Raw genomic sequence first — 16,969 nt, 5'->3', positions numbered from 1 at the left:
TCCACGTTTTGTTACAGTTTTCTTCTACGGCATTACATGGCTCCTCTTTGATGACGATCTACGCCATGACCTTCCCTACACCATGATCTACCATCGATGATTACGTTCTTCGCATCATATCGTAAGTCGCATGCATTTTTCCTTCCTCCGGTCACTCAATCATGTCGTAGGACGAAAGGTCCGAATCAACACGGGTGATTGGTTGTAATTTACGTAGAATATTTTGCGCGTACAGTGACCGCGGATATTTGTTATATCCGTGAGTAGTAACATTTCTTCTATGTATTATTTATTAGTTCAGGATAGGTCTTCTTGCACATCGCGTTTTTTTTTATATTAGTTACATGATACTGACAAATTTTATATTAATAATATCGATAATAGTACTAACTGATATAAACGATATTATATTAATAATTAATTTAAATATTTGTGATTGAAGATATATTCACTATAATTATTTTTAAAGTCGGAATATCTATTTACTGAGAATTGCAATGACTTAATTAAATATTTCGTAGTAATAAAGTCGCATACTCTTCGACTTCGTTGCATCAAAAATTGCAATTATTGCATATCTAACGATAATGATAATAATAAGTCATTTTTATTTCACCTTCTGTTTTCTGATGACATTATTTCAAAGGATTTAATTGTTTGCCCTTCATTTTTGAGTTTGGGTATTGATTTAAAATATAAATATAGAGATATTAAAGCTCAATCCTGCCGTCAAAAATGTATTGAATTTTATGTGCAAGAAGAAATTTCGCGACAGGCAAATTTTGGAATCAAAGCAACAAGTTTTGAACATTGCTTTCATACTTTCGAATATGTGCTTTGACGAAGGGATTGCCTGAGGGTGTTTGCATTAATTAATTTAATTTTGAGTCAATTATTAAATAAATTTCTTACTCAGTATCAGTTTGTTTCTTTTGTAATGTAACTTCAATAATTCATAGCGTCAATTATTTTAATGAATCATATTGCATTGATCTTATTTATGCTATTTTCTATAAATAAATTCAATATTAGTATTTTGTTAAATTATTAAATTAATAATCTAGACTATATAGTGATAATAATAGAGATAAAGTTCGAAAATGCAAAATAAAGAAAGATTAGCCCGTTAAATACAGATTAGATACACTAATACGTTTTTTAGTTAGGATTTTCAGGTTTTCCTCTTCCGTATTCAATGCCAGGATCTCACTCACGTGCCCAGGTGCTACTTGGGTGAGAGAAAGGCAACGAGTACGATGACCATTGATTTTATAATGATTTGTAAGCGACTGACGATGAGTTAGCGTATCGTACACGACGTACTTTCTGCATAGTGTGTGTGGTTAGGCTGTGGAATTGCGTCGTTTTGGTACTTCTCCCATTTACTATAAATCTAAATAATAAAAAATCACAACCTGTAAAAACAAAGATTCTTTATCGAATCAGAGATATTGGTATCATTAATTTTATTGTTAAATTATAATAAATGGTACCATATTTCGTGTCATCTACAATTTCTTTGAAAAATAAACACACTCTCTGAATTAGGAATATTTGTAATTAAAATTGAGATTAACTTTTATTGCGTTGTACGCAATGGTCGCTAGCCTTCGTCAGTCGATTTCAGGAAAATGGTACGTAACATTAGAGTGTGCATGTTGTGTGCCAAACTCGGGTGTCGGAGGCGTCCCGGGACGTTCTCTCTAGTGTAGGTCCTTGCGCCCGGGTTATGTGTGAGAACCGTGGAGTGAATGTGTTGGTGTGCATGTTTTGCTATTTTTTAAATTTTAAATATAGGTTTCCGGGTAGGATAGGTAGCATATTTTCTGGTATGATTGTTAACTATAAGTAGGTAGGGCCGGGCAGGTTGGCACAGTCTCTGGTCGGGTAGGCGCGTTTTCGCGTGTCCAACCTGTTTCAGGAAATTTCATTCGAAAAATCGACGGTGAAGCTGGCACGAATGGAACATGCCATCGTCTTTGGCTTTGCCCATCGATTTTTTGAATTCCGCGGTCGTGGTCGCGATTGGGTTTCGACACGAACGTTAATATTGCTCGAGCATGCACATGCGAACGGACAGCGATCTCTATATGATCGTTGTTCATCCATGTGTATTTGGATCAGCTTTCGCGATTTATGTTTTTATTTCACCTTTGTACGTTATCTTTTGGTTTGCGATTTAGAAAGTCTCGAGCTTAGATGTAAGTTTCAGCGGGCATCGCGCCCGAAGAAAGAAGAGGCTATGAGCCGAAGAGGCCCGGCAAATTGTCATGCAAGAGGGCAACTACTAATGGCTTTTCATCTTCTGAATCATCCAGAGGATGGAAAGTCATTCTCGTTACTACTTTGTCACTGTACTCGCTTTTAGTATTTGTAGTAGTATTAGTTGTGATTTGTTTGTTTGCCGACGTATATGTCGGCCCATCGTCATATTGGGCTAATCGCGGTTTTTCAATTAGCGTTGCGAGTGAGTAATTAAGGTTTGAATTAGAGTTACGAATTCAAATTTCGCGTTAACAATTAGAGTTGCGAGAAAATACTCACTTCGGTTTGGATTAGCGTTGCGATGAAAAGACGACCGCGTTTGTTATAGTGTTGCGAGTTATAAGATGTCGCGATTGTATTCAGTATTTTCTATTGTGAATAATTATTAGAATTTATTAAAGAATAGAATTTAAATTTGTCGCGTTTTCTTTTATTTTAAGTTGAATTCAAATGACGTTAATTTTGAATTAATTTCGTAGCGTTGCGATTTCTGATCATCGCGCATAGTTCAAGTAGCTTTTTTTCATTTATAAATAGTAACTTTACATTAGATACATTTTAAGAATTAGCGTTGCGATATATTTCATCGAGATGGTTTTAATAGCTTTTTCGATTAGTGTTGCGTTGATGAATGATCGCGTTTCTATGCGTAGTGTTGCGTCTATGAAATGCCCAAACTTCTTCCACTGAGATTGTGGAAACCTGTTCCTGTTCCTGAATCACCTGACGCAACGAAGACAGTTGCAAAAAGGTGGTTAAGCATCGGCAGTTTCGAATGTAACTGCGCTTCGACATTTCGATATTAGCGTTGCGTATGTTGAAGTATGAGTGCATACGTTAGTATTTATTAGTGTTGCGTAAATGATTAAAACACGCTACTGCGGTGTATGCTCCCGCGATTTTTCATGTTTCTTTCTTTTTTTATTCTTTTTTTTGTCACTAACAAATTAAATAGCATTGCAAATATGATAAAGCACTCCTCGCGATTTATTTCGAAAAATTTCTATTTTATGATTATGGATTTAGTAAATTAGTGTTGCGAAATAGAAAAATATTTTCCACTCGCGGTATGTTCGGGATTCTATCGAGTGGATCGCCCTTCTGGCTATTGGATTTATTTCTTTTTCAGCATCCCTCTGGGCGTTCGTTAATGGAAATACTGTTGAACAATATATCTGTTTGATATCGATGAATACTTTTGTTGTTGCATTTATTTAAAATTATTATAAATAATCTTATTTCATAATTATATATATATTGTATATCAAGAAAAATGAGAGTTGATATATCAATATGTTTGAATTATATGATGCAAAAATTTCACCCTATAAGCAAACAAATTCCTACTCTGACATAATTATAATCGTCGTGACGCGACGTTATACATTGCAGAGGGCGTGAAAAATACTCTGATTCTTTCCGAAGTCGGTATTTCAGAACGCGAAACGCGAAGACTCATTTAATATCGCGTTTATGTTGTTTTTAGTCAATGGTGGTATACATATCACTATTATACTCGATCGATAACGTCGCATGCGATACGAAAATGGTATAGGAAAACGTGATAGGTGATTCCCAAAACATGAGACACGAAAAAGCATTAAACGTCACATCTATTCTGTATCTTATCGATGCATATATATATGCGCGTTTATATATTATCCGTGGTACTTTCATGGTTATCAATAGAAGTTTATGATGTTTTATATTCAGAAATTTCTAACTTTCTGTGTAAGATGGCGTGATATTCGTATTTTAAAACCGGGAATACAAATTGCAGATTTTAATTTTAAATTATATCACGAGGTATAAGAAAAATATACTCGGCATTCTCAGTTACATTCTGCATATCATAATTACGATTATGTGTCGTCCTTTGTATTATTTCATCGAAATTATAGATGTGTACTGAAACTTTTGCGAAGACCGCAATTTGACTTGTAAAAGAAGGGAGAGAAAAAAGAAAAGGAAGAACATTACATCGAATATAGAAGGAAAATCATATACAGTAGTTTTAACAAAGTTGCATATTTTCGTAACTACAGTTATCTCTCCACGCGGTAAGCTATTTCGCTACTCCCAGTGAAAAGAAGTTACACGAAGTACCTAACTATCATAAAGTTTCAATCACTGTGAATTGTCACGATCCTCCCACTGCGGTAGGATAACTATCATTTATGTTTTCGATCGATTTTCCGTTAGACTGTAGCGACATTTTTTGCGATTTTTTGTCGTCGCATTTGTCCAAGCGACTCGTGCTAGAAGTCGTGCTAGAACTCGTGCTAGAACAAATCTGTTTTATCGTAAGTCATACGATTTGGCAAAGAAACAAGTTCGTTTGAAATTCGCATCGAGCCATGGAAATGAGTGATCAACAATTCTCTGGTAAAGAGTACGATGAATTGATTAAACCAATCATGATAACCGCGAAAATAATTTCCATCTGGCCATTGGAGGAGGACAGTAGCAAGGGAACAATATTATTTAGGAGATTCCACTTGTTCTGTATGTTTTTCCTGGTAAGTGTTGCAATACATTGATGTATTATTTAACAAAGGTATTAGGATGTAATAAAATCAAACAGTAAATGTAAGCCCTGATCAAGTAGAATTAACTTCGAGTTAAATGGAAGTCTCGGCGCTATTTATATTCCCGAGATTTAAAGTTGAGGATTGGTTAGTTGATAATTTATTAATTTGTTCGGTATGTTCGTAGCGAAATTTAGAAAAATGTTTAAAAATAATGTTTTTTTTATAAAATTAGAATTTTATTAAATAATTTATATCTAGCCTGTTTCTTTTGTAAGATTGCTTTTCCAAACAATCTTTCAACGGTAAATGGTTTCAAGTGGTTTCTATAGATTCTGTAGTATTTTATTTCTTCTTATTGGAAAAAAGAGCTTTTTGCGAGTTAACGTCGATGAACGTTAAATATCTACCATATTGACTAATCTCGAATTCTTCCCGTTCATTACTGTATCTGACGTTCAAGTAGAATTATCGATTAATCTTTACTTTTAATCTTCAAAACGCTACGAACTTTCCGAATAACCCAATACTTCACCAGAATTAAGAGAATGGTATTGAGAGATTGAATTTTCAGACGGTAGTGATGTCCTTCGCGGTGACAGCCGACGTAGTTCACAATATAGATGACTTGAATGAAGCGACCGAATGCGCACTGATTTGTACAGCATTTTACCTTTGTGTAGTCCGTTTGCTAGTGTATTCGCTCCATCAGAAGGACATGTTCTACGTGGTGAAGACGATGAAAGAGGATTGGATCTTGTCCTCTCATGAAGATCGAAAAATTTTAGCGAAGAAAACGATGTTTGCCTTTCGTCTCGCGAAATATTTTATCAGTACCGTGGCTATGACGATTGTGCTGTTCATGTGTATCCCGTTTTTAGAGGTATGCGTTTGAATTCAATTGGAGAATTTTGGTTTGAAAATGTCTGAACTCAATGACAGAATTTTAAAGCTTGAAAATGTTTCACTTAAACTGCTCGTGGATAAATTGTATGCTTATGCAAATTCATATTTTTATGAATATAATTAAGGAAATGGAACTTGAGCACAAATTTGTTTCACTTGCTGAATATTATAACGTGTACTGTATATATTATTAATTTCTGTCTGCCGGCTACGAAATGAGATTGATTTACATAGATAGATTGTTCACACTCTCGTTCAACCTAAAAATACATTAGATTTACATTAAATATTAATAATAAGCACAATTCTGTTGCAGATTTACGTGTTTGGTAACAACGAAAGGGTACTTCCGTTTCGAGGCTATTTTTTTATCAATCATACCATATCACCGGTGTTTGAGTGCCTTTATTTCTTTAACGTAACAGCGGGTGGCTTTGGCGGAAGTATGATTGCCGGTGCTACCAGTTTCAATCTGGTGGTAATAATGCACGGTTCGGGCAAGTTTGCAGTTTTGCGGAAAAGGCTGGAGGCTCTCAGTGGAGAAGATCCTAATTCTACCGCTATCATGAACAATTACGTGATTCGTCACCAGAAAGCGATAGAGTGGGCGTCACTTGTCCTATCACGAATTTGCACTTTAATTTGTTGGATGTATGATGTTGTTGCACGGTAGATAGAGCAATATCAGTTGCTATTATTCTGAACTATATTAAATTACAATTTATACTAGATTACGAATGTTTATGCAAATGCCCATCTTTATGAATATAATTAATGAAATGAAATCTAAATAAAGATTTGTTTCATATATTAACATTTATTCTCTATATTTTGTATAAATTTGCATATTATGCGTATTTCAATTTCTCGTAAATGCGTAAACATTTTCAGTTTATATATCTATTTATAATCGTCGTTGTAATAATACCTATTGAGTTTTTTTTAGTAATTCTGTCGCAGACATTTTTCTAGACGATCAATTACCAGTAAGATATACTGCTCTACGTTCGCGTGGAATAATCTGTTCGCAGGTACGCAGATGCACTGGAAAGGATCATAAATGTTCTGGCTTTGGGGCAATTCGTCACTAGCACCGGTCTGATCTGCTTCGCGGGATTCCAGATTACCTCGGTGCGTCCGTTCGATGCTCACGAGTCAAGGCATCGTCGATAAAAAGTGACCTTTCTAGATGATGAAGGACAAGGGTCGCCTGATGAAATATTCGACCTTCTTGAATTCGGCCATTCTTGAGCTGTTCATGTTCAGCTTCAGTGGAAATGGCTTGATCGACGAGGTGATTTTAAAAATTACAGTCGCTTTCATAAAAGAAGCTGTTTGAAAAAATTTATTGAAAATTCAGAAGAATTTCAAGAATTTAAATTATAAAGTCGTATTGAAATGATCACTGACCAATGATAATATAGAGCGGAGCAGTGGGTGACTCCGCTTATGGCAGTGGATGGATCGGCAGCAGATTCAGCCAGAATCTTCAGATCATGATGATGCGCGCGAGGAGTCCCAGCAAAATCACCGCGGCAAAGTTCTATGCCATGTCCTTGGAGAGCTTCTCAGCGGTGAATAAAAATTTTTTGAAGGATCCGTGTTATTTATTATGAGAAAGAGATGGTCGAGCACCTGAAGCTTTTTCTTATGGAATCTTGCCTGTTTTGCAGGTTCTGAGTACGTCGTTCTCATACTTCACGGTCCTTACAGCCACCGAAGGCGATTAATGGTCTCACCAATGAACGTAGATGTTTGTACGACAAGCTTTACGATTGTAGACGGCATCCCATGATGACTCAACTTACAGAGAATATAAGTACTTTAGTCGCTCCACTAGCCTAAAAATATCCGTGTAAAACAAAGTGTCGACGGAAAGTTCGTGTTTTCTTTCTCGTTCTTAAGATCGATGGATATCTTCTGGTGTAGATCGCATCCAAAGACAATTGGAATCGAGATAGAAACTCTTACAATAAACTAGGAAACAGAGGATTTTTAACGATAACTGATTTAATACTAATCGATGGAATATTTCCTTTCATGATCACTGCTGAAAACCTCTTTTCTTATTTATTACATCTTTCTTCAAGAAGGAGACCTATTTCATTTTTCTCATAAGATCAGAGGGTGTAGTACAACGCGCACAGATTAAACAAATTAGACGCGCCTACTACTCATGCTTATAATCTAACACGATATTTACTTAAGCGTGTTTACCAAACATCCGGCTTATTATGAGTATATATGTACGTATCGCGAGACACGCTACATTTACTAGACCACGTGTGGTTCCTTAATTATCTCAAATAGTACCGATCTATCTCGAGAAGTTTACAAACACCGAAGATTACGATCAAATAATCAAGTTATTTCAGGAGAGAACAATAGGATTATAATCAAAATAAGCATTAATCCAGGGTATCTACTATAGAGGGCAGTAATCCTTCGTTACTTTCAATAACTCGCAATAATTTGCGAGCAAGGATACGACAAGAAAATGCGGCATCTCTTAAACCACAGCAGCGGAGTGTCCGCAGGAGTTTAGGCAAAATGTTACGAGTTCGGCCGAGTTCTCTCTCTGGGTGGGGTAAACCATCGGCGGCGTATGGTCTTGGAAGCGACTCGAGGGTATTTTCATCGCAACAGTACAACACGTGCACCCGGCCAGTGCACGTACAGCTCCTTTCGACTTCTCTTCTCCGTGTGCATCGTCATTCGGTCGTTTAACGTGACGGTACAAAATGTAACGTGGCCGATCTTTCGACGTTGCGTCGTCTGTTGGACGGTTTCGCTCGATCGCTCTTGCTTGGACGTACCACGGATACAAGTCACTTAACTACGATGAGAGCCAGCTGATGCTAATTATTGTTGTCCACGCGATGGTAATATGGCGAACATCAAGGTGGCAGTTCGTGTAAGACCGATCTCTGCCAGGTGAGTATTAGATCGGATTAATCGCATGATGAGAAGAAATATTAGAAAATATTTGTAACTGTAATTGAAGTTAATCACAGATTCGAACAGACTGGATCTGCATGCGACAGAGTGAAGCGTTTTTGAAAATCGAACGAAACTGTAAGGTAGGAAGGTGCTTTGACTAATGAAAAATATTAGCTGAAAATTCTACGTTGCGAGTTGCTTTTGCCACTAAACTCATTTCTGTTGGTAAGTTGTAAATGTATTTTAAGGAATAGGCGAAAAAATCGACGGAAGCCACGTTCTCTCTTTTCCCATGTTCCCGATATGCACATGTTTCTTTGGAACTTAAGGTCAAGGTTTACTGCTTTCTTATACACCGCAATTTCATTTTTGTAAATTCAATTTTCTTTCGTTCCACGGTTTTACGAGGAGCGTTTGGTAATGGACAGGCGTCTGTTTGGAAGGAAAACAGAAACACGCGTCTCGGCAATAATTACATATTTCGAGACGGCCGTAGCGAGAAACGAACGGGGACAGAAATCTGGAGGCAGATTTATAGGGATACGCGGTGCGCCTTTGAGTCGCTACTTATGAACTCGTTTCTATACTTAGAAGACGAGGCCAGAACGCGAAAGTAAGACAAACTAACAATTGCTCTCGGCTAGGAAACGTAATAAGCTTGGCCGAAGAGAATGAAATTAGGGTCATTAACAAACTATTGTAAATATATTTTTAAAAGCTTCTGAATTTATTTATTTTTCGACCATCCAGAATAAATAAATAAATTAACATGCTATTATAATGGCAGAGATGTAAAGTTAACGATATTATGATTAACTCTATCATAGTCTTCGAATTTTTATGTCCCAATTCTGTTATCGAATTAAACATTTTTAATGTTTTATAAGAAAAAGCGACGAATTGTACACGTTAACAATGGCTCTTATGTATTCTCCTCAAATTTATTTAAAACATGATTAGGTCGAAAATGATCGAGAAGACGTAGTTTAAAAAGTATGAAGAATGTAGATTAAAAAGAAGCTCCTCGATAATTCAACATAGAACCGAATAAAGTATAATAAAGCTTCCACCTTTGCAACGAGTAAGACCACTGCAAAGAGTGTCGTCGCTGGGTTTATTTAAAGCAGCAAATTTTCTAAGGAAGCCTTTGCCGATCCGGGGGATGTTCTCGCGATAAAGGATCGACTGATCCGTGGAGTGACGTACGAGCAGCACGATACGCCGATGACACACGGCCAGACAGTTTAACGACTTGAAACAGGAATAGCGAGAGAGGAAGAGAGGAGCATCCGTTCGAGAATAACACTTGAAGCGGCGCCTTCTCGCAACGGAAGAGGACCAAGAGGATAATAACAAGCGAACTGCTGCTATTCGCGTACGCTGCCTTGGTTCATTCAAGATCTCCTCTCTACATCGAGGTTTCCTTGGACCGAGCCATATGTGTTCTTGGACGCTTTTTGCGTTGATCAGAACGAGTAACGGTCCTCCCTTGAACGTGTACGCTTGTACGCTTCATTCAGAGCTGTTTGGTCGGCCATTTTGTTCGACGATGAAAGGGCTATCCACGAACGGATGGATCGGCGGGTTGGATCTCTGTCACGAGCTTCCTGCGAATCGACGATTGATGGACTTGATCGATGCGAATGTGAAGTGGCCCTGTATTGAACCGAGTTGAATAGAGTTCCGGAATTATTGACTGGATCGATCATACGATTGTCGAGGATCGAATATTTTTTATTTGTTCGGAATTGATTTGTTTATTGAGTTTGTGTAGGAAAAACATACGATTAGGTTCATTTTAATTGTAAGGTGAAAGTAGTGAAACAGAAGCAGAATTCTGCGGAGGTTTCTTATAGAACTGTGCAAAAGCATTTGATGAAGGAGTTAGTTCACTAATTTTCAATATTTTTGTAAAATTTATTCACGTTATGTTTTTATTTGTTTAATTTGATGATAATTTAAAATGTGTAGATAATTTAAGTCACGTAGAGACTTACTGAAAAATCACGGCAACAGTTCGTACCTACTTCATTCGTAGCTACAAAGATCGCACAGGATCTAGATAGATCAATTTCGGCGGAACAAAGCTGGAAATCATTTCTGATCTTCACGAATAACTCGTACGAGCTAAAGCGTTTTACGGAACAGGTAGTAGGTATTAATTTCGCAAAAACGCGGATACGGGGCACGAAATCGTGACGATTAGAGAGCAAACAGGGCCATGATAGGATCACGCAAGGACCGGGGTTAAAGTACCTTTAACTTTACTGCTTTCTCTGCTCGAATGCGTCACACGCACGCGAGATATCCACGTGTGTACAATCGTCGCTCTTCCAGTAGATTCAAAATTAAAACAGTGTTACACTGATTAATCCAGTGATACACAGGACTGCATACTGTATTCCACGTTGTTAAATAACTTTTTCGACAATTTTCACATTGATTGATTATTACGAGGAAAGTTCAGAGGCCACAAAGTCATAAAAAAAAATCTCAACCAGGAAAAGATAACAAGGTGTGTATATTAAGGAAGGTTCTACTCTAATAAAGAAATCTAAAGAAAAAATAAAAATAAGTAAAAGAAAAGAAGAAAGACTAAAAATATAGTTGCAGTAATAAATGAAAGAACGGAAGGTTTTCGAAAAATCAACTCTTGGAATGAAAAAGGCAATGTAGAAACGTTAAAATAGAGTCTGTGAAATTAAAAAAGGTAGTGCAGAAACTCTCAAAAAATCATTTCAGAAATAAAAGGAAGTAACGTAAAAAGGTCTAAAAATGGTGTGTTCCAGGAATAAAAACGGTACTGCAAGAACACCAAAGTTATTAATATAACTATCATGGAGGCTACTGTTACTGCTTATCTGGCGTTACGTTAAACGTTACACCACAGGACAGAAGGGAAACCAAAAACTCATTTGAACGTGGTTCGAATCGGTTGCCCTCGTATCCAGTATACCTTTGGTCTGGTTGGAAATCCACGAACGAAAATCATCGATAACATTACCAGACGCGTTTTTCCGATAGATCTTCCGCAGTAGGATCTGATAATCCCGCGAGGAAGTTGCTCGAATGTCTCTGGAAATTCCGAATCTGGCCTGGAAGAACGGAAGTTTGTGACAGTTAACTTGGTGTTATCGGTTTCCCCTTCCAAGATCTTTTTCCACGAATTAGCAATCCCATCTGCTCGACCTGCCGAGCGATTCGAATGGAACTACGTCGCCGAATCGAAAAACCATTCGTGGTATAATCGGACGAGAATCGTTGTTTCGTGGCGAGGATTAAATTGCAGGAATTGCCCGATGTTGGTAAGACAGGCTGAACGATTCGTTAATGGACCGTGCTTTGATCGATCGATGACAAAATCGAGCGCCTCAAGGAAACCGGAAACGCTAATGGAAAATAGCGGAAGGATCGGACCACCGATAGGAATACGAGAGAATTTTGGAACACGTTCGAATACAAAAGCGATTCGTGTAAATGGTATATGCATCGATGAGTCGATTTCGACTCAGGGAACGTGGAAAAATGTTTTTACGAAGCACGCAGGAGAAAGAATCTTTGTGCCTCTCTGTTCGATAAAATGAATAAAAAATGAATTTGTGGCTTTTGTACAGAAGCCTACGAGTTCTTTGTCGTTTTTCATTTCTGTTTTTCGTAGCAAGCGAAGTAAAACGTGACATTTTTTCTTTCATACAGAGAGCTGAATTTAACTGGATCAGAGGTGGTTGTTCATACGGAGTCGAACGGGATTTCCTTAACAAACGTGAAGGTATCTTCGAGCAAAGCTGGAGATAGTCGCGAAAGAACACGGAAATATGGTTTCGATTACTGCTTCGATTCGTCGAATCCAGAGGCACAGGGTTTCGCGGACCAGGCAAGGATTTACCAGACGCTTGGCCAAACCGTCTTGGACGCTCTTTTCACTGGCTATAATTCCTGTCTGGTGGCGTACGGACAAAGCGCGTCAGGAAAAACCTACACCGTGATGGGGACCAAGGTATCCTACTATTTCTTGGTTTTTAAAGGATTTCATCCGCGAAGAATTATAGCATGAAAATTTTTGAACTTCATGACTTCTGAATGTGTTACATTATGTATCTATCCTATGATTCTTTTGCAAATCTTTGTGTGATATCATGTATGCCAAATCTCAAAGTCCTCAATTATTCATTATCCACAAAAATTCCCCCTCCTATAATATAGTTCAATTGAATTATTTTTGGGATATCTCGCGTCACGGCACGTTTACTCGCTTAGAATCCAAGAGGAAACGACAAATCGGCAAACGATCAAAGGGTAACGCGCATAATTCGGAACGAGGTAACGATTTCCGTGGTAGGTCAGCCTCTAATTGGCGGGAAACGGAGAGAGGCGTTCTTTTTTCCGGTTTCTCCGGCAAATTTCGACCGGTAAATTGAAACTGTTTTTGCTCGGACGGCGCTTAATTAAATTGCCCTGTGGCTCCGTAGCCGATCGCGGCTACATTATAGGAGGGACGAGGAGAGGGACAACGACCGAGCGATTTTTTTAAAAGCGAAGCACGTGTTGCGGTTATACGTCGAGCACGTTCAGTTTCAATTATGGGAACGGAGTCGTTCGATCGCTCCGGGACATTTCGATGACCGATAGAGTTAACGATACGTAATTTTTCCGTGCGATTTCTGTGCATTCGTTTTTGAGAAACGGAACAAAGAGCACAACGGTTAACGACGTTTCCATTTTTTCGTCCGTAGGAAGATCCTGGACTCACGCCGCGTCTCTGCGAAGGAATTTTCGCTAGGATCGAGGAGGAAAGGAAAAACGAGAGGAACTATGGTGTTTCTGTCAGGTAACCAGAATGGAAGATAACTCGTTTTATCTCTTCCGAGTGATAGGAGGAAAACACGATAAGTACATTTATGTTGATTTTTTGTTTTTAATATCACTTTATGATTAAATTTGTCAGATTCGAAGATGTAAAAGAGTCATCTTCTAAAAATGGCTGGTAGGTTGACAAAGGATCTTATTTCATCTGCCAATTTGAAAGAAAACAATTTTATAATATTTAATCTCTTGTTGAAAGCGATAAATCCTATAAATATTCACATTCACATATTCGTTTGTATCACGTTAAATATTCTACGATCCAATTACTCGGCTTACGGAGCAAACACGTGAATTTTACTCGAAGCCAACTGAACGTAGATGCGAAGCAGCGTGGCGATAACGCGCATCCGGATTGATAAGTGTGGGAATCTTGCCATTCGCGGCGTCTTTTCGCGAAACGAGGCGCATCGACGAGCTATACGCCAATAGACGATCAAGACATTGGCGGTTGTCGGTCAAGGTCCAGCTGTCGGGTCAATTTTCTTCGTCATTTTCGCACGATAAAGTTGTTTCGTATCGATGATCGTCTTAATTTCCATTCGCCTCTTCCCAGTCAAATCAATGATTAGATGGATTGACAAGTTGAAAATGTAATCCCTCTGTTGTGCGTTCGCATTCCAGCGATTATAGGGTTTCAAGAATCCATTCCTAAATCATTATCGACGAGCGCTTCTGTCGTGCTATGTCGTACTATACTGGAGTGAAAAGTTTATCGTCCCCTTCGTTATACTTTTTTTCCTTGGCCTCCAGTTTGCCGAAGCAACCGGCGTTGGTTAATTGAAAATGGTAATCGCAGGTCTTTACGTTTAGGAAGAGGTAAAGTTGGGAAGAGGAATCTTTGATTTTAAATAACACTAGCCGAGATCTGACTTTATCTTGAACTGTGGAATCGTTTTCTTCGAACACTGTTGCAACAGGATAAGTTCTAGTTCTGAGGAAACTCTTAATAGAATCTGTTCTGGAGATAATAGCTTCCACCTTATGCAATTGATTCTCCTTTTGACCTTTTTGTTAGATTGTAACTGTTATCTTGCAATGTATTTTAATGCGTCATTATCAATGTTGTCACTATCTGTTAATTTCCTTTTCGCTTTACAAGATAGATTTTGGTATGAAACATCGAACTGTTAAAGGAATCCTTCTCGACGGTTTTATATTGTAAAAATGAAAAAGTCATCGAATAACTGGAAATTTAGGTGTCGCTAGACAAAATTGTCTTTAATCAGTTAACAGACATCGAAGTAAAGAGGTCGCGTCCAGTAGCTGTGAAAATACGTCGACGGGATGGCTAGGGGTGGTTTGACGCCGTTGGAAGGGGGCAGGTAAACGTGTAAGTCGAGTTTAGGAGTCGTGAGGTTCGCGAGCGCCGTGTTGGCCTGGATGTGTCTTGTAAGCTCAGTGCCCCGTGACTCGCAATCGTAGGCGGACGTATAAGCATTGCTCTACCTGGGTAAGAATCTTTTCCTTTGCAGAGCACCGTTCCAATATTCGTTCGCACTTTCATCCCATGACAACATTTCGCTCGCTGATCAATTTAACTTCTTCAGTTTTGCCCAAGTATCGTACGATAAATAGGGGAAGAACGTAGGAATTCAATAGTGTTTTGGTTATTGAAATTTTTAGAAGGATTCTTTCGACAATATTCAAATTACTATCCTCTAAAGTTCTATTTCCATCATTTTATTAACTTTCTTTTTACATTAACTATATACTATTTATAATATGTTATTTAAATATACTTGCATTAATTTAAGATACCTTAAAGTAAGAAGCAGAAGACTTCTAAAGAAATAGACACGTTCCATGTGTACAAATTTTCCCTCGTTACAGATCCACCCCCGATCTTCGATTCACACTTTCCCTCGTAAACACCGCTTTATTCCTGTATTAAACGTTCGCCGGATTGCCTTGAGCTTGGTGTAAAAATAAAAAGCAGAGGAGCTTCGTTGCGCTGGAACACTCGTAAAAATTGTATTTACCGTTCACGAGAAATATCGATTGCCATTTCCTCTGTGTTTCTTTTTTTTGTTTCTCTTTTCGTTCTGTTTTTCCTCCCCTCTATCTCTTTTTGGTCGTTTCATCGGTGAACGAAGGAAAACGCACGGTTGCCGCGTACCAGTCGTTCCACGCAAGTTTTATCGGCACTTTGAAATTCGTACGTGTAACCGAAACGAGGATGGATCCGCGGAAAATTGTTCCATTGCTCGTGGTTTTTTGGACCGTGTAAAACCAACTGCAAGACCACCATAAAATTCCCCTTGGAAACACGTTGCTCCGAATTTAACGTGTCTTCGTAAATCACTTTGTCGTTGTCCCATTTCTTGCTTGATACCGAATCTTGTCGATAATATTATTTATTACGAAGTAATAAATAAAAATAATAAACGAATTACCGTGATATAAAGTAATTGTTGTATAATGGAAATCTTTGAAATTATTGACAAATAGCTGTCGTCAGACGGTTCTGACATTCTCCGAGGACAACGTCGTGTTCGAATAGATCTGCATTTGTAACTCGAGCACTTTTCAGGGGAAAATCGTCTTTCCGGGGGAATAGAGAACGACGAAGGAAAGCTCCACGACAGCAACGTATCTGTTCGTTGTATTTCTCTGCATGGATTTTTTCGCTCACGTGCACGAAGAATCGCGAGAAAGTTCGCTTGATGTATTGCCGGATAAGCGAATCGGTCAGCTCGAGCGGCGTTTCCTCTTTTGGGCCGCCTCTCTGTCAGTTCGCGACGTAAAATCGTTAAGTGGGTCGACGAAGAAAGTTCCGTATCTACGTGTTCCCTTTTGAACCGTGAATGAAATTCGTGACAACTCTGTGTGCCGACCATTGAAGGATAATTCTACGTCCCTAAAATCTTTTGAATTACATATTCCGAGCTATGTCGTTTTTATATTTCCACCAAACGTTTTAACTACTGTATATTTACGAGTTATTGTATCGTGGGCTACTACTGCACACAGCTACATAATTACGTTGTTACGTAACTATTAAAATTTCCATCCCTAAAAAGTTGATGACAATTCATCGATTTTTCGTTACTTTGAACAATATTCTAACACTGACACCATTTTATTTTCAAATTAAATAAATATTTTCCTTCGAGAGATCCTACGTCGATCAACATCGACGACCGATTCTTTCCCGCGCAGCGCAAGCTAAAAAGGAAGTGCCGTCCCCGGAAGCATTCCAAAGAAACAACATTTTTTATCATTGAGGAGTGTCTTTAAGCTGTTCATCATCTATAACTGGCATCGTGAATCATTCTTTGTTCCGTATTGACCGGTCGGGAAAAAGAAACGACAGATTTACGCACGTCCAGTAGAATCGGCCGGCATCCCCGCGACCGAATACTATAAATCCGCGTTTATACGATCACCGGCAGTTATTAAAAGTGCCACGGAAATTCGTTGCTCGCCTAGGCAAAAATATGCGTTGTGTCGCGACTGTTCCGGTT

General features: G+C 38.3%; 2 protein-coding genes across 5 annotated transcripts in view; both read left to right on the top strand.

Annotated features, from left to right (window-relative positions):
- The first annotated feature begins 1,748 nt into the window (after positions 1 to 1,748).
- LOC126921977 (odorant receptor 13a-like) lies at positions 1,749 to 7,698 on the top strand. Of its 2 annotated transcripts, none has more exons than XM_050734100.1 (7): positions 1,749 to 4,784; positions 5,368 to 5,676; positions 6,016 to 6,368; positions 6,731 to 6,830; positions 6,889 to 6,993; positions 7,124 to 7,273; positions 7,373 to 7,698. In XM_050734100.1, the coding sequence occupies exons 1-7, from the start codon at positions 4,623 to 4,625 to the stop codon at positions 7,427 to 7,429; spliced, it is 1,236 nt and encodes a 411-aa protein (XP_050590057.1). In that variant the 5' UTR covers positions 1,749 to 4,622; the 3' UTR covers positions 7,430 to 7,698. The 2 variants fall into 2 exon arrangements, with proteins under 2 accessions (XP_050590057.1, XP_050590058.1); XM_050734101.1 differs by having other exon boundaries at positions 1,752 to 4,784; positions 6,016 to 6,302.
- A 137-nt stretch (positions 7,699 to 7,835) lies between these two features.
- LOC126921951 (kinesin-related protein 4-like) overlaps positions 7,836 to 16,969 on the top strand; it is a 28,453-nt gene continuing 19,319 nt past the window's right edge. Inside the window, exons 1-3 of one of the 3 annotated variants that reach the window (XM_050734040.1) lie at positions 7,836 to 8,633; positions 12,336 to 12,636; positions 13,373 to 13,467. In XM_050734040.1, coding sequence (XP_050589997.1) covers positions 8,587 to 8,633; positions 12,336 to 12,636; positions 13,373 to 13,467 — 443 coding nt within the window. In that variant the 5' untranslated portion in view covers positions 7,836 to 8,586. Of the gene's footprint in view, positions 8,634 to 12,335; positions 12,637 to 13,372; positions 13,468 to 13,705; positions 14,956 to 16,969 lie in introns of those variants that run through there. The other 2 variants (XM_050734042.1, XM_050734041.1) reach the window with 2 other exon arrangements.

Source organism: Bombus affinis, chromosome 11, assembly GCF_024516045.1.
Source record: "Bombus affinis isolate iyBomAffi1 chromosome 11, iyBomAffi1.2, whole genome shotgun sequence".
Taxonomy (NCBI): Eukaryota; Metazoa; Arthropoda; class Insecta; order Hymenoptera; family Apidae; genus Bombus; species Bombus affinis.
This window is presented reverse-complemented; position numbering and strand designations above follow the sequence as displayed.